General features: G+C 40.2%; 1 protein-coding gene across 33 annotated transcripts in view; it reads left to right on the forward strand.

Moving 5' to 3' along the window:
• The window catches only part of LOC121589587 (calcium-activated potassium channel slowpoke), a 70,499-nt gene that overhangs the window by 6,599 nt on the left and 48,361 nt on the right, over positions 1-15,539 (forward strand). For 17 of the 33 annotated variants that reach the window (XM_041908615.1, XM_041908625.1, XM_041908631.1 and 14 more), the window contains exons 3-6: positions 2,719-2,877; positions 3,054-3,165; positions 3,414-3,565; positions 6,677-6,844. In XM_041908615.1, coding sequence (XP_041764549.1) covers positions 2,719-2,877; positions 3,054-3,165; positions 3,414-3,565; positions 6,677-6,844 — 591 coding nt within the window. Of the gene's footprint in view, positions 1-2,718; positions 2,878-3,053; positions 3,166-3,413; positions 3,566-6,676; positions 6,845-9,725; positions 9,818-12,494; positions 12,587-15,539 lie in introns of all 33 variants that reach the window. The other 16 variants (XM_041908640.1, XM_041908634.1, XM_041908636.1 and 13 more) reach the window with 2 other exon arrangements.

Here is a 15,539-nt window from a genome sequence, read left to right on the forward strand (position 1 = left end):
AATTAGTTACCAATCCAATTGGTAGTTTCTTTTAAATAAAATTCTGGCATTTATTCTAGTAAAATACGTTATTTTTCAATACGTGTCCTATTACAATAAAAATAAAATTTAAGTCGCGTTTTACGGAGATGCTCAATATTAAGATCCTCCGTGATGTATTTTGTTGTTGTTGTTGTTGTTATAGTGCCTGCTAGTTTAAAACATGGGGACGGATAGTATGTCTTAATTTAGACTACGGACATCGTGTAGTATTAATAAATTCTACACCATTTGATTTGATACCAGGCCCATCTGCTCAAATTTAAAATCATAAATCATAATTGAAGAGTGAGTGCGGCTCTATCCATACACTGCCAGACACACACTCGGTTGGACTGCATTTTGCAAAGGAATGAAAGGAACGGAATGGTGGGAAAGCAACCAGAGCAATCTAATTAAGCATGAGATTGATTTATTGAACATCTAATTGCCGCCGATTGCAGGGAGCAGGGCAGTTTCTCTAAGGGAGGGTTGGAAGCATTTTTTGTTGTTGTTATTATATTGAACCAATGTCAGGTGAGCCGGCCAATGTACAATTGCCATGCTCTCTATTTTTCTCTTACTATCTCTCTCGCACTTTCGCTGTATCATACAGTTCATTGACAGAGGATAGTTTGCTGGCAAAGGGGGGAGAGGCTTTACATAACCTTATCGGTGGCCTTGCGGTAATGTGAGCGATATGCATATTAGTTTGTGTGTGTGTGTGTGTGTGTTGTGCTTGTCTAGAATCGTTTGAAACATCAGAGTGGCATAATCTTTTTCAAGCGTCGTGTGGTCGGTGTGCTGTGTGAAACGCCGTCTTGTGCCGGACTTTGGGTTTGAGGGTTTATTTTTAAGCAGGGGATTTAACTGTGTTACCTTCGCAGGCTCAGCAAAGCAATATGCAGCAATAATATGTAAACGCTTTTGAATGTATCTAGAAAAGAAGGGCCTGTGTGTACAAAACTACTACATTAAGATGGGATCATCGGAATGGTGAAGAGTTTAAGACAATTCTACACACACATTGTGAAGCAATACCCGTTCGTCTAATTTTACCAAACAATGGTACAATGCAGTCGTCGTCGACTAGGCTTTAGAGAGTACTTGCGGTAATTGTCTGCTCTTACTCTCTTTCTCTGTCTATTTATCTCTCTCTCTCTCTCTCTCTCTCTTTCTTTAACACAATGTATGGTACCGTACAATACGCCAAGAGAAAACAATATGAAATTTAGAAAGGCATAACCGGTCCACCACACGCCTACCCCTCACCAATGCAGGAAGAAAAGTGGGCGAGCAAACGCTCCATTTAGGTCACGATTTTGTCGGCCGCCCCCTTTTTCCCGCGCCAAGCGCGGTGGTGTGACTGTGTACCTGCCAACTAGTACGACTGGCAGCACAGAAAGCCTCCTCCGTTAAATGTTGTCTATTTTTAAGCCCGCAGCACACATACATTTGCCCTCCTTCACCACCCGCCCCGCCGCGTTGCGCTTTTGTACTCGTACCAGCGTACCATTCCCCCCCCCTCCTGTCCGGGATTTTAAAGGTTGTTATTTTCCGTTTCGGTGCGCCTTCTTGCATGAAGCACGTGAAAATAATTGGTCCTGGGCATGATATTGGCTAGTGGAGTGGATAAAAATGGCAACTAGCGCACTCTTTTCGCCCGAATTCAGCGAGGCCATCGCCATATATATATAGGGCGCGATGCTTAGATTGTTTCGCTTGCGGTGATTGTTAGTAGAAGCGACATTAAATTGTACTTACCTCCAACCCCTTTCGGTGTGGGACCGACGGTGGATGAAAGGGGGAAGACGTAGGTGGCCATAAAAGATCACCCCCGCTTCGTAAAACGGATCTATGCAAAAAAAAAAAACCGCATACGAGGTGGTATGAGAAGGGGTGCCATATGTTGACACGGTGACGTGGTATGTTGTGTGCACACTTACCAGTTCGGAAATGTCCGTCAACCGCGATTAGACAACAGGTGTGTGCCGTCAGTTGTAGCAAATGTTGCAGTTTATCGACAGGCATGCTGGCAGATTTCGCGTTGATCGCGCGATTTAAAGGCTGTGTGAGTCGTAGATAAATTATACAATTATACATACATCCCAGCTCCCTACTATTGCTGAAACAAAGAAATTATTCATCCCAACGGGGTGTAATTAGGATAAACCCTAAATCCCTTTTCCTGAAAAGCAAATATTCAAATTATTTGGACTGAAGGAATAACGATTATGGTAATTTGATGTAATTAGATAAATAAAGGGTTCGGATGTTCCGCACACAATGCGTTTTCTCGCGAGAATTACGTGCCCCATATCGAATGCCATATTGTGTACCATTTAATCCGCATTGTTGACACGCATTGCGTTTCCTGCATGGTGTGAAATGAACAAGTGGCTGTAACGATCTATTTTGATAGCATCATCCGTTTTTGGACTTGCGTGCTTGCAGTTCAAGGTAAATGGAGACACCTGGTACTTCACAGCGAATGGAAGCGCCCGGTACTTCACACCAGCTGGATCCTTTACTGCTTTTCTGTAGCCAAACACGTGCATGCCCTTTACTGAATGACTGGTAGGGGCAACAACGTTCATAACTGATGATGTGTCGGGTGTGGAGTTTAATTTATGCATTTAACTAGCATGTGTACCAGCAATTTGAACCGTCTGCTTTGTTTCTTTCCCTTCTTTCTCGCAGGTTGTGCTCGTGTTTATTCTCAGTATCGCCTCGCTCATCATTTACTTCATCGATGCGTCTAACGAAGAGGTGGAAAGGTGTCAAAAATGGAGCAACAACATTACGCAGCAAATCGACCTAGCATTCAACATATTTTTTATGGTTTACTTTTTTATACGGGTAAGAGCAAGGCAACAAACAAAGCAACACCGTTGTCCCTACTGATTGACGGGCTGCAGATTACACCCACTGCCTGACGCATGACGTCTTGTGTGGAGAAGCCGTTCCTATTGCGTACTGCTGGTTGTTTTACTGGTTTCTGTGTTTGTTTGTGTGTGCTCTTCTTTCTTTTGCAGTTCATAGCGGCATCGGATAAACTTTGGTTCATGCTGGAGATGTACAGTTTTGTAGATTACTTTACGATACCCCCGTCCTTTGTATCCATATACCTTGACCGGACATGGATTGGTAAGTGTTTGCACGTTCCGGCCTGCCAAGTTGCAAAGTAAAAGCAACACCCAACACTTACACACACAACACAAAAAAACAGTTCTATTTATAAGCAAATATTGAGTCTACTAATCTTTCTTGTTTGCGAATCCGTACTTCTTACTTTACTGTATCTTGCCAATCCTCCTACGGCTTTCGTTCGCTTTACTTTACTCCTTTCCCTTCTGTTTTTCCTTTGCTTTCTCTTCTTGTTTTTCTCGTTTTAGGGTTACGTTTCCTACGAGCGCTGCGTCTTATGACTGTTCCAGACATATTACAATATTTAAATATACTTAAAACATCTAGTTCAATACGTTTGGCACAATTAGTATCAATTTTTATATCAGTGTGGTTGACAGCTGCTGGAATTATTCATCTGGTGAGTATATACATTGGTGTGGTCGTACCTATGTGTCCATTTTGTTCAAACCAAAAAAAAAAACAAACTTTTAACGAATAGCGTTCATGTTTCTGCAAGCGCGCTAATGATAAATACGATTGACATGCGTAGAGCGTGATTGTGCGGGCGTGCCCTACCAGCTGGCCGCCGAATCCGCGCGTTGTAGTTTTCCAACACAGCGAAAATGATTTGATTTGTTAATTATTTCCATGCGTGTCTGTATGTGTGTCTGTGTGTACATATAAAGTTTGTAACAAAAGTCTGTTGCATTTGAAAAATTAGGCCAGTAGTTGATTCGCAATTAACTTCTATCCCTCGCAAGCGTACAAAATCGGTACTCGCAACCCCGCGCGGTTGTAGCGTAGCGTAGTAGAGATAAACAAATCAATTGCGCGATCGGATACAGTCAAGCGAAGCAATATGCATCGTAGAGCATGCATGTCTACGTCCCACGTTTACCAAGTACCATGTGTTCCAAACGCTGGAAAGCCTGCACAAGAAACAGCATAGTAGCAATTATTATGCTGTAAAATTATGCCAAACGCCTTGAAAGCTGTCTTTAAGCATATGCCAGCCAGTGTTGGTTGGTAAATATTCGTAATGCTCTTCGTTCTATCTCAACAATTGCGATGAGGTTGAGTAAGTATGATTGCGATTGGACAAATGATTATGCTAAACCGCTCGTACCAGAGAGAAGCAGAGAATAAGTTTTCGAGCGTTGTCAAAAGTTATGCAATTCGCGTTTGCTCCGCACACTGCAGAACACGGCCAACATTCTTACATATTATTTACTCATCTACACACACGCACACACACATATATACACACATAGACACACCCATCCATCAAACACACATTCACTGATACGCGGCATCGTGAATTGGCATAAATTTTGGCAACGTGTGTCGAGATGAAGGGGTGCTGCGTGCGTAATGCATAATGCTTGCTGCGCGCAGCACGATTTTAGCATAATTATGTTTCCGTTTTACGCGAATGTGTATCGTCACATTCGGTGGTGAGTATCGTTCCACTTTTACGTCCATTCTACTATACTTGAATATCAGTAGTTGAATTTTTTGAAGCGAATGATTTGCAAACGTTTTTTCATTATTCGGTCTTTTATCGATTCGAAAGCGAAAACACCTATGCAATACCTATACCAAAAATACCAAAAAAAAAAACATACAAACAATTACCAACAACTGCAGCTCTTTTCCATTCAGCTTTTTAGAACATACGATTTTGTTTCTTATTTGATGTATGGCAGCAATCTGAGAATGCTCGAAAGTCAAAAGTGCAAACAAAATCAATAAAACGTTAAAAGCATTACGCCGATACGCAAAAATATCCTTTTTTTAAAACCGTTTGATACCTTCGCTTGTTTTGTTTTTCGTTCCATTTTGCTTCTCAAATGAAAATGAGACAGCTTTTCCCTTTTATGCATTCTAAGAGACAAACAGCAATCGCCTCCAAAAAAAAACCCTCAATTGCATATTCACGCCCAAGTATCAAGTTTACGTTCAATCGATCTGGTATTAGTGTATGTATCCTATTTGTATGAGTATGTATATGTTTTTTGTTGCAACATTTTTGCGAGTGTAGCTTAGGATGCCGATTCTAAGGAAGGCAACTGATGACACACGAAATTGCCAATTATTTCGTAGATTTTGATTGCTACTTACTACGATTAGTAAAAATTGTAATGCAGCAGCCCTGATCAATGCACAGATTTCATTCAATCGTCGAGTAAACATGCGTTTCCAATTGTTATATATTTTTTAAAGCGTTTGAAAGCACCACCAGTTTTGTTTTTATTTTTTTTTAAAGTAAAAACAAATGTATTCTTCTCTCCATCTGTAAAAAACATTACCTAATCTGGTTTAAATGTTATGATTTTGCGGTTTTTTGTTTATGAAATGTGCTTAATGCAGCGTAGCGCAAATAATTACGTTGAAATCATGCAAAAACTTTTTCGATCTACAACAGATAATAACTCATAGAAAAATTCGAACATTAAATTTTGGTTCAAGCTTATCGGACATTCTCAACGTTCCATTATTTTCATTACGCACATGCTTAAGCCAAATTTACTCGACCTCGATGAACATTTTATCCATAGTAAAACGCATAACCTTGCAGTTGTATGTTTTGAGCGCATGTCAACAGTGTATCGTATAATCGGAAATCATAAATGTATAAGTTGCCAGCCAAACTAGCCTCCCTAGAGGCAATATTTTTTAGATCTCTATTCTCATAAGTAGTATCGCGTTTTAATCTAAACATAAAAAAGCAACTGTAGCAGTATCCACATTCAGATGTATTTGTTTTGTACTATCTTTCTATACATCACCATTGCATTTTGCACCCATTACATTTAAAAGTCACACCTTTATGATAAGAAAGACATAATTAAAAAAAACTATCTTGTACGCGAATATTACACTTCCGTATAATCTAAACATACTTTACTGTTTTGTTTGTTTGTTGGTTAAACCAAATATGTTTGTTCAACGCGTCTATGTTTTCAAGGTATTATAATTTGATAGAAAAGAATTTAAAAAGCAACATTCCGTCAGTAGTAGTTGCAGCAGCAGCAGCATTTGGAGTAGGGCAATCAATTACTGCAAAATGGTGCAGTGTGTATGTGTAAGGAATTGAAGCTACAGCCCATCTGGTTGAACATACCAGCGGCAGTCGTTTTGTAGTAATTGGTGTCTAACTCTGTCGCATCCGATATCGTGGCAATGCTGTTACATTTAAGTTCCCCCCCCCCCCTCGGTTTTGTTTTTGTTTTGGCGACCTTTTGGCGAATTGTTTTGTTCCAGCCTATGTTCCACTGCATTTTATACCATTACCCATTAATGTTACGTTCCACACACTATCATCACCCACCACGCTCTTGAGTCGTTCTAGCCCTCGTTACAGCTTGCTACCGACCAGCATAACTAATTGATTTTTTTTCTTATTTCTTTCTCTCTTTCTCTCTTTCTCTTTCTCTTCGTTTTCGTATTTCCTTTTTTGGAAACGATTACGTTCTCTCTCTCTCTCTCTCTCTCTCTCTCTCTCTCTTTCCCCCACTTTCACATACAGCTGGAAAACTCTGGCGATCCACTAGAGTTCAATAATCCGCAACAGCTCTCATATTGGACATGTGTATATTTTCTCATTGTCACCATGTCAACAGTAGGTTATGGCGACGTTTACTGTGAAACGGTTCTCGGACGAACTTTTTTAGTATTCTTTTTACTTGTTGGCTTGGTAAGTGATCTTTTCATTTTCTCTACGCATTCTTTCTCGCTGTCCCCATTTATCTAGTGTGCTCTTCTCTGCTCCGTTTTGTCGTTCTTCGCGTACGTTTGAGCAAACATTTCGACAAAAACACACACACATTATTTCAGCGCTTGTTGGGGCGCTGATGGACACTTGTAGAGTGAATTGCTCTGAGTTGAATGCTGTTGTTCACGCCCATGAAATGTAACATTGTGCGAAGACGGTGCGATGAAAAGCGGATAAACAATCGTGCCATGGGTAGTGGCCAAAAACTGTATAAACATAAACAAAACGCGTCCAAACATTCCAAATGGTTCCGTCGTTCGTGGAAAACCCATATCAGTGTAAACGGACAGTGCTGGTAGTTAATGTGGGTACTATTCGCAGCGAACAGAAAATCAGCTGCAAACGCAACATGGCAGACTAGCAGGACAAATTAATCGAGTGGAAAAGGAAAAAGAAAAAAAAACAAAAACCGAACCAAAACTAACTAAACGCAGCAAGCAAGCAAAACTTAGATCCAAAAAACCAATTCTCCCCACACTTATCGCTACCCTTTGTTGCCCGCGTGTTCAACGCATCCTAAATTTCGTAAGCTAATAATGTTTCCGTTGTATTAGTATTTGCTATGTGCTTGTTTTTACTTTTGCGTATCTTATACTTTGGTGTCAGCGTATGTGTGTTAGGACGTTGCGGAAACCTTAAGGATTGTGTTGAGGAAACTATGCTCCATAGCTTTTCGGGGGTGCCTTGCTTGGAGAGAAGTTGCAAAGTGTATACTCCGGACGGGACATTTCTTCGCACATGCGCAAACTTTCAGTACGGGAAAAAAGAGCAGCATTCAGTACGTGCTTTCGCTACTGTGCTGTGGCGCTTTGTCGGACTGGAAAACGGATGAACCGCCCGCAAAGCTGCCGAGCTTGATTTGTTTCCGTTTTTTTTTTTCGTTTGCTGTTGTATAACCTATACAGCTTTGCTTTTGGAAATAGTACGCACGCACAATCGGTGGCAGCGAAAGACATTATCGATGAAACACGAGTGCGCAACTGAAGTGGAAAGTGCCACTGTTACTGTTCGGCCTGCAGGATAGAACAGCTTTCCTCGACCCATGTACGGAAGACCGGTAACGTCGTCCTGTGGCATGATGTAACAATGCGCGCGGGAAGCAAACAAAGTGGTTCCTTTTTTCCGCATGTTCAAAGCAGATTCTTGGGCATCGAAGAAAGGTATCTTTCACACTGTGGGGATTTATTGAAAGAAAAGCGGTTCAGGCCACCGAAACGGAAGACGAGACAGAACACGACTGCAGTTGCGCTAGATTCATCAGGAATATGATCGCTTGTTAAAATCTGGCACTGTTTTTCGCAAGCCAGCTATAAGATGAAACAAAACAAAAAACAAGTAAAAACCAACCCTCTAAATGCCTGCCTTCCGTGCTCCCCAGGATTTGCCATGTCTTGCCTTTGCATTTCGCACAGATGATGATGTGCGCCGCTTGCTGCCATGCGGAGATAGATTTTATTTTCGGGCGCGCTTATTATTTCCGCATCGGACTGTGGACGAGCAGCGCGGTCGTGGCGCAATGTGGACGCGTGTTCTGATGGTGTTATTTGATGTTTTTTTTTTGCTTGAAAGTAGTAATGTTACAATTGTGTTGCAATTTTATTTTGAGACGTTTTGTGTTTGTATTTTCGGTCAAAAATTTTGAAGTGACGACCATTTTCGTATTCATTTTGGTTTCACAATATTAAGAAAGCTTCATTTTTCTTACATGAATATACTGTTTAGTGAGTATAGCCATTTCATTTAACTTTTCTAAAAACTGTAATACAACATTTTTTTTGGTAAGATTTTGCTTCCGTTGTTAATTCCACAATCGCTAGTGAAATGGTTCATCGAACGCCAACACATTCTGGATTTGAAACAAGGTTATTAAAAACGCGTTTATATGATTTTTTTTGCTCAACAAAACAGAAACTATGACCAACAAAAAATCCATGTTCCTTCACAACCAATGACGCAAAAAACTCACCGAAAAAAATGACCAACACACTCATCCCATCATGTTATACGTATCTCACCTTTTTGCATGCCTTAGAGCGCACCATCGCTTTTAAATATGAGGATACGACATCGCATTTTCGCATTTACGACATCGCCCAGCTAGGGTCGTCGGGGCTGGGCAACCAGGAAGGCAACAGTTCGATTGCGCAGACAGGATACTAGCGCTGACCTTTGAGCGTATTATTTTTGCATGCAAAGCGTTTATGCTGGCTGCCGCATAATATAACGTAGCGATTGTTTGTTTTGTTGGTTAACATTCCGGTTTTGCGTTCTCTCGTTTTGTTTTCCCGTCTGCGATCCCGATCGCTAGTGAACCGTTTCTGTTTGCGTTACGTGCTCGGTTAGGTGCTTAGGGGAGCGTTCCGGGGTTGCTTTTGCTCGCCAATCGGTCGGTCAATCTAGCGCATCAAACATCTTCATGCTGCTGTAACGTACTAGCGATGCTGTCGATCTGGCAATCCTAAGCGGAACTGCAGCCTTTCGGTGGCGAGGTGAATGCTCTCACAATTAGGTCTTGTTGCAGTGGAGTGCATTGAAGTGTGGGGGAACCCTTCGTGTGCTCCGTGTAGGGCGGACAGCAAATACAATTCTTTTGGAAACTGTTGTGGCTTTATTTTCTTCGCGATTGTTCGTGTAATTGTTAGCGCCTGTTTGTCGCTAAGCGAAAGGAAATGTGAAACGTAAAAGAGAATAAATCACTACACCCCTTCACACCCCTTCGCTACTTGTTTAGTTTAATTTTTCTTTAAACCTCACCCACTCAAATACTACAGACAAATCATTGAAGTTCAATTGACTCTTTTAGGCAATGTTTGCCAGCAGTATCCCCGAAATTATTGAACTTGTTGGTAGCGGTTCTAAGTACGGCGGCGAGCTAAAGCGCGAGCAAGGAAAAAGGTAGTTGAAGCGAATGCCTGTTTATAGCAAACAAGCAAACAAACAAAACTTCCATTTTGTTATTTCGTTAATTGTGCTATAACTATTATTCGATGTTATGTTGTTCCTTCTATATAATATACCCATATCGGTTGCCCACGATTCAGTTGCTCTCTCTCTCTCTCTTTTCTCTCGCTCTGATCCGCTCCATTTCTCACCTTCCCACTCTATATTCCGCTGCGTACTCCATCCAGCCATTTACGACAACGAGCCTATCCAGTCCACCCACCCACCCACTCTCCGTCCGTTATATGCTCTGAGTTATGTGCACTCTGTTTTCTACCGTTTCCTGCTCGTTTTACTGAGTTTTCAATTACTGTTGTTCCCATGTAATTTTTTGATTTCGTTTTAATGTGTTTTTGCGTTTTTTTTCCTCATGCGGCGACAGTTGGCCGTCGTTGTCGTCGTCGTTGTTGTCGTCGTCATCGCCATTCCTCTCGCTGAAAATTGTGTTTGGAATGAAGAGTATCATTTATGTGTGCGCCACGTGGCACTGTGTGTTTGTGAGTGTGTTTGTCTGCGTGCGGTGGCAGTCTTTCACGCCGCCACACCGGCAGGACCCGGCTGTGATGAGTGCGGCTGGTCAGTTTGATTGTGCTGTGTTGCTTTAGTGCTACCCTTCTGCAAACTAGTGCAAACCTTCCAACAGTGACGGCAGCTATACGTGTGCTATCAAAAGCTTCCAGCTTTCATACTTCTTATAATCCTGTTGTGCCCGTTTCATATGGCAACGTTTCTCTTTAACACTACTTTTTTGATCCGTTTGATCCGGTTGCGAGACGAGCATTGAAAACAGAAACAAACAAGTAAAATGTTGGTACATTTCCCCCATCGCCAAGAAGCGCACTATTTTTAAGCGGTGTATAGTAATTAAAACAGCAACTAAATACTAATGAGAGTGTAGGACTAACAGTACGGATAACATATTTTGAAAGAATCGATAGAACTAATAAGAATTGTAAAGCAGCTCGTGTGCAAAGATTAAGAGAAACCATTTGTGGTTTAGTCTGTTCAGCTGCTTCTCCCTCTGCGATAAATAATGACGGATCCGTTAGTATAAATAATAAAAAAATACCATAGGTTTCTTCATTGGCAAGCGATTATCGTTTGAGTACCACTGAAATAATCGATTCGATGAAACATCCCATTTTCTGTCGGTACCGTGCCTAGCGAAAAAAATGTAATAATGTAATTTAGATCTACCTGGAAAGCTGGAAATGATTAAATTATTTAATCTCGTAGTTAAAATATTCATTTTACAAGGCCCTGAATGTTCACAGGCTGTTTTATCAAATCGATTATTTCAATTGCTGTTGCCGTTTCAATGTTTCGGTTCAATGCGCTACGATATGATAGAAATGCGAAACCACTAGCCTTGTTCACACGTGTCAGAAGTGACATTATCAACTTTTAGAAGTACAAGCTTTTCAGTAGTGTGGCTCCTAGATATATATCTATATATAAATATATGATACGTTTGTTTTGTTGTTCGATTCACGGTTACGTTTTTCCCCTTACTATTAAAATTAAACTAATCATTCTACAAAGCGTAGCTAATAATGAGTCTCTCGATGTTTCGGTCTTACCTTTTTTTCTTGTAACACATTTTAGAGTTTAATCATTGTTGCATCAGGTTTGACACTATTCCGTTGGTTTGTTTCGTTCTCTTTAGTACTGCATCCAGTTTCACTCCGGAATTTCGTTACTCATTTCTTTTCATTCTTGTAACATACTTGTTAGAACGGCAAGCAAAGGGTCTCCGATGCTCGTAATATTTACTGTGGTTTTTTTTCGCCTAATTTTGAACCATTTAATTTTGAATGTTGTTTTACATTGTAGAGAGCTTGCAAAGCATAACATAACAACACAAAACGTTGTCATTGTCTTTTCTAATCAGCTGAGCAAAACAGATTGCAGCGCGTTGAGAAAACAGTAGAACCGTTACCATGTTGTGCCGTAGGCATCTGTCTAAGAGAGGAGATTATGAGCAAGCACACATAGCTGCCGATAGTCGTGATGTTTTCGAATCAGGACTAAGGTTTCTTTTTCAAATCTGAAATAATTGCATTTCAACACACCATCGCGTGCGTGTTTTTTTTTTTTTCGTGTTCTGTCCATAAGCGAGGGGAAGTACATAGTAGATAAGTGTTACGTTGAAGTGCGAAAGCGTGGAGAGCAAAGTAAGTGCTACTGATGTGGGTAATATGCGGAAAACAAGCCTGGTGAAATACAAGAAACAGTTAAACTAATCACTAAAACAATGCAAACCATAAAACAGCAAGCGACAAAGTGTCCAGAAGGGTGGTACATAAGCTGCCTCGTACGATCTGCCACAGGGTTGGTCTATGTGAAACATCGCTCAACGGAGCATGCTTGCTCCGAAATCTGAACGTACAGAGCAACTACAACCGTGTCGTAATATGGTAATCCAGAAAACCAAGTTGAGTGGTTAAGTAGAGCCGCAAACGGGGTGCGAAGTTGACGTTTTCACATGCTAATGAGGGGATGGGTGAGGGAAGACTAAACGCTCCACCGAACCATGTTACATCTGCGTTCGAAACCAAAGCAAACACTCTGACTGACGTGCTGATTAATCTGTACCTGTGTGCGTGATACTATTCCTTATACTCCCGTATAGGCGGTGTTCGCTAGTTGGATTCCGGAGATCACAGAGTTAGCAGCACAGCGGAATAAGTACGGCGGCAAATACACTAAGGATGTTAGAAGAAGGTACACGACCGAGTACCGAGTTGATCTAAGTTTACATCGGTTTTTTTGAAAGTTTTCCTTGTTGGTTTCCATGTTTCCGTTTTTTATTTAGTTGTTTTACTTTCTTTCTTTTCTTTATGGTTTGGTTTCCGTTTGATTCGATTGATATAGTGTTACGATTATGCGTTTCGTTTGCTATTATTTTCATTAAACTTATGATTTTCCTTACAATAGATCAATTACTTTCTAGTATGGGGTTTGGAATAGTTTGACGAATCAATCCGTATGATGATACATGCATAATTACTCCCGTACTCGAAAGTTTTCTAATGATTAGAAACGAAAAACAACAAATCTACCTTTTGCGTACTATAAACGGATTTAAAACACTCACAATCACACTCCTTTTTTGCTCCTTTGTCATAGATTTTCTTTTTTAATTTATCAGTTTCTCTAGTTGAGCATACTTTTTATTAAAACTGTAGAAAAATGTGTTGCTTGCTGCGTAGTATGTCTACTAAAATTATGTAGAAATTAGAGGAAACATCTATGCAAGCAACATACGTTTCTTATCGGATGTAAAAAGCACGATCGAAGCTATAATAATGGAGTTTGGTTGGATGAAGGTTTAAAAGTGTTTGAAGGCTAAGTACCTTGTAAACATAAAAGGTACTTCATTGTATTGCCGGTCGTACCTTGCGTCAGTCTTATTTTTTTAATTAATTGTCACATTTTTATCATATGCTTTGATTTGATAGTAAAAAATCTAACTGAAATGAATTATTTTAGTTCGATTGTGCTTCAGCGCTAACGTTTGGCATTCTGTTTAACATTCTAACCAGTGACAATTGATCCTATCCTTCTAAAGGCAAACTTTGTTAGTATTTCATCACACTCAACCGCGGTTAAACACGCTTTGAATCAGTTTGTTGTAGAAAGAAGAAAAAGAAACCATGGCTCACCGAAAGCTAAAATGAAACCTGACCAAAAAAGAAACACGTCTAAAGTAAACCTCCGGCTCACAATTGTACGTCTCGTGTACTGTAAACGGAGGAAAGAAAACCAATAACACAATCCCGAGGCGACAGTTCTAGTTCATTCCGATTTCTTTTCTTCAATTAACTCGTTTTGTCTAAATTAGATCAACCATACACGGCAAAAGGCATTGGTTTCTTGGTGGCATGTATTTCGGCTCATTTCGCGACTGGCCTATTGTTGGTGCTGCTACATGTTAAAATCTCCGCCCTCACACTCACAATCCCATACTCTCTTCCCTTTTTGCACCTTTATTTTGCATTTGTTTTATGTTGCTAGCCGGATAGGCAATATCCAATGGCGCTCGGCCCAACATAAACTGATTCCATTTCTTGGCGGCATCGTCTTCAGCGCTAAGCACATTATGTGTCCAGTTTGTGGCATTAGGATATGATCAATTGTTATCAACATTTGCATCTACAGTAGTATTGATGCATTATCTTGAAACAAACAAGAAAAAAATACTGATACTAGCCACTTATGCTGCATAGGTACTGTAAAAGTAGTGCAGATAATCGATGACTCTCAAAAGGCAACAAATAATATTCAATTTGATTCGACGTTTTTCACCTAGAGGTCACACATTGAGCTACCGATTCGTTGCCTTTATCACCATTTTTCGATGATGTTTTGCTGTATTTTTATTTTTACTAATAAAATAATATAATGATTATATGCATGATACTACGGAAGTTTCAGTTTTTTTCTGCCTTGAGAAGCAGCTAAAGTGGTGTACCGATGCAACTGGTCGAACAGTTTATCCAATACCAAAGCATTCAATTTTAAAAGTTCTATTGTCTATTGCTTTTTAGCTAACCAGATTCCATTGCGCTTTTGCTAAACATCATAGCAGATGCTTTATGAATCTCATTCCCATAGCTTTCAAACAATATTTTCATAGGTTAAAAGCAGTGCTATTTGCCTGAAAATAAACAAAACACTGGAAATTGACCAACAGAAAAATATTCCCAAATTTTGCGATCGACCCTTATTTACAAGAGCGAAAGTAAAACGTTTCGATCGAAGCCTTTGACCGTTGCTTTGTTTCATATGTTCGTGAATTTGTACCTCTATTATGATGTTTGGTTTCTTTTTTATGAATATTTTCAGTGGCCTCTTCTTTTGATTTCTATACTTCTTCTGGAGCCGCTTCAAACCGACACATAGTTCGACGTAAAGCTGGTTCTCGCCCTTGCTTCCACGCTGTGTCAAAATGAAATTTCTTAAAAGCTTTTCTTCATTTTCCAAAAGCAAATGACATTCCAGACAGCACACAATGTGGTTGTGTGTCATTTTTTTATCATGTGCATCACGCTTTGAGAGAGTTGTCGTTTGTTGTTATGACCAAATTGTTATCGCGCATTCTTTTACCCGTCATCTAAACTCCTTTTCCCCTCACACACACCCGCTGAACTAAGCTTCATTCACAATTTGCATCCCTCAAAAAAAAAAAATAATAATAATACACAGTTTTCTGTTGACGAAATGAACGAAATTTCAAGGAGTGTTTCCCATTATTGCAATCAAACGCGCGAACACCTTGTCCTTGTTTGGTGCGATCACCATTACTCACCCGTCTCACGACCAACACAGGTTTGTGTGAGTGTTTCGTGGAGAGGGTAGACACCCATGCTTTCGCCAGAATAAAATCGCCAAAAATAAAAATGAAAGTGGAAAAGACAACCCCCGAAAGATGGAACAAGAGAGATATTTTTTTAAATTAAATTCTTTACAAAATTTCCTGTCAAGCTCCAGAACTCCCTGTCTGTGTGTATTGTTAAAAGTGCTGACACAGGACTTTTTCACGCGTGTTCTAATGGAATTGTCTATAAACATGGCAGCTCCAAGAGCCACGCCACTAAATCGGCTTTTACTATCATTTGGGTTTTCTAGCTATATTTCCTTTCCGATCTGTATTGAATTGATACTGTAGAGTGAG

This window comes from Anopheles merus, chromosome 2R, assembly GCF_017562075.2.
Source record: "Anopheles merus strain MAF chromosome 2R, AmerM5.1, whole genome shotgun sequence".
NCBI lineage: Eukaryota > Metazoa > Arthropoda > Insecta > Diptera > Culicidae > Anopheles > Anopheles merus.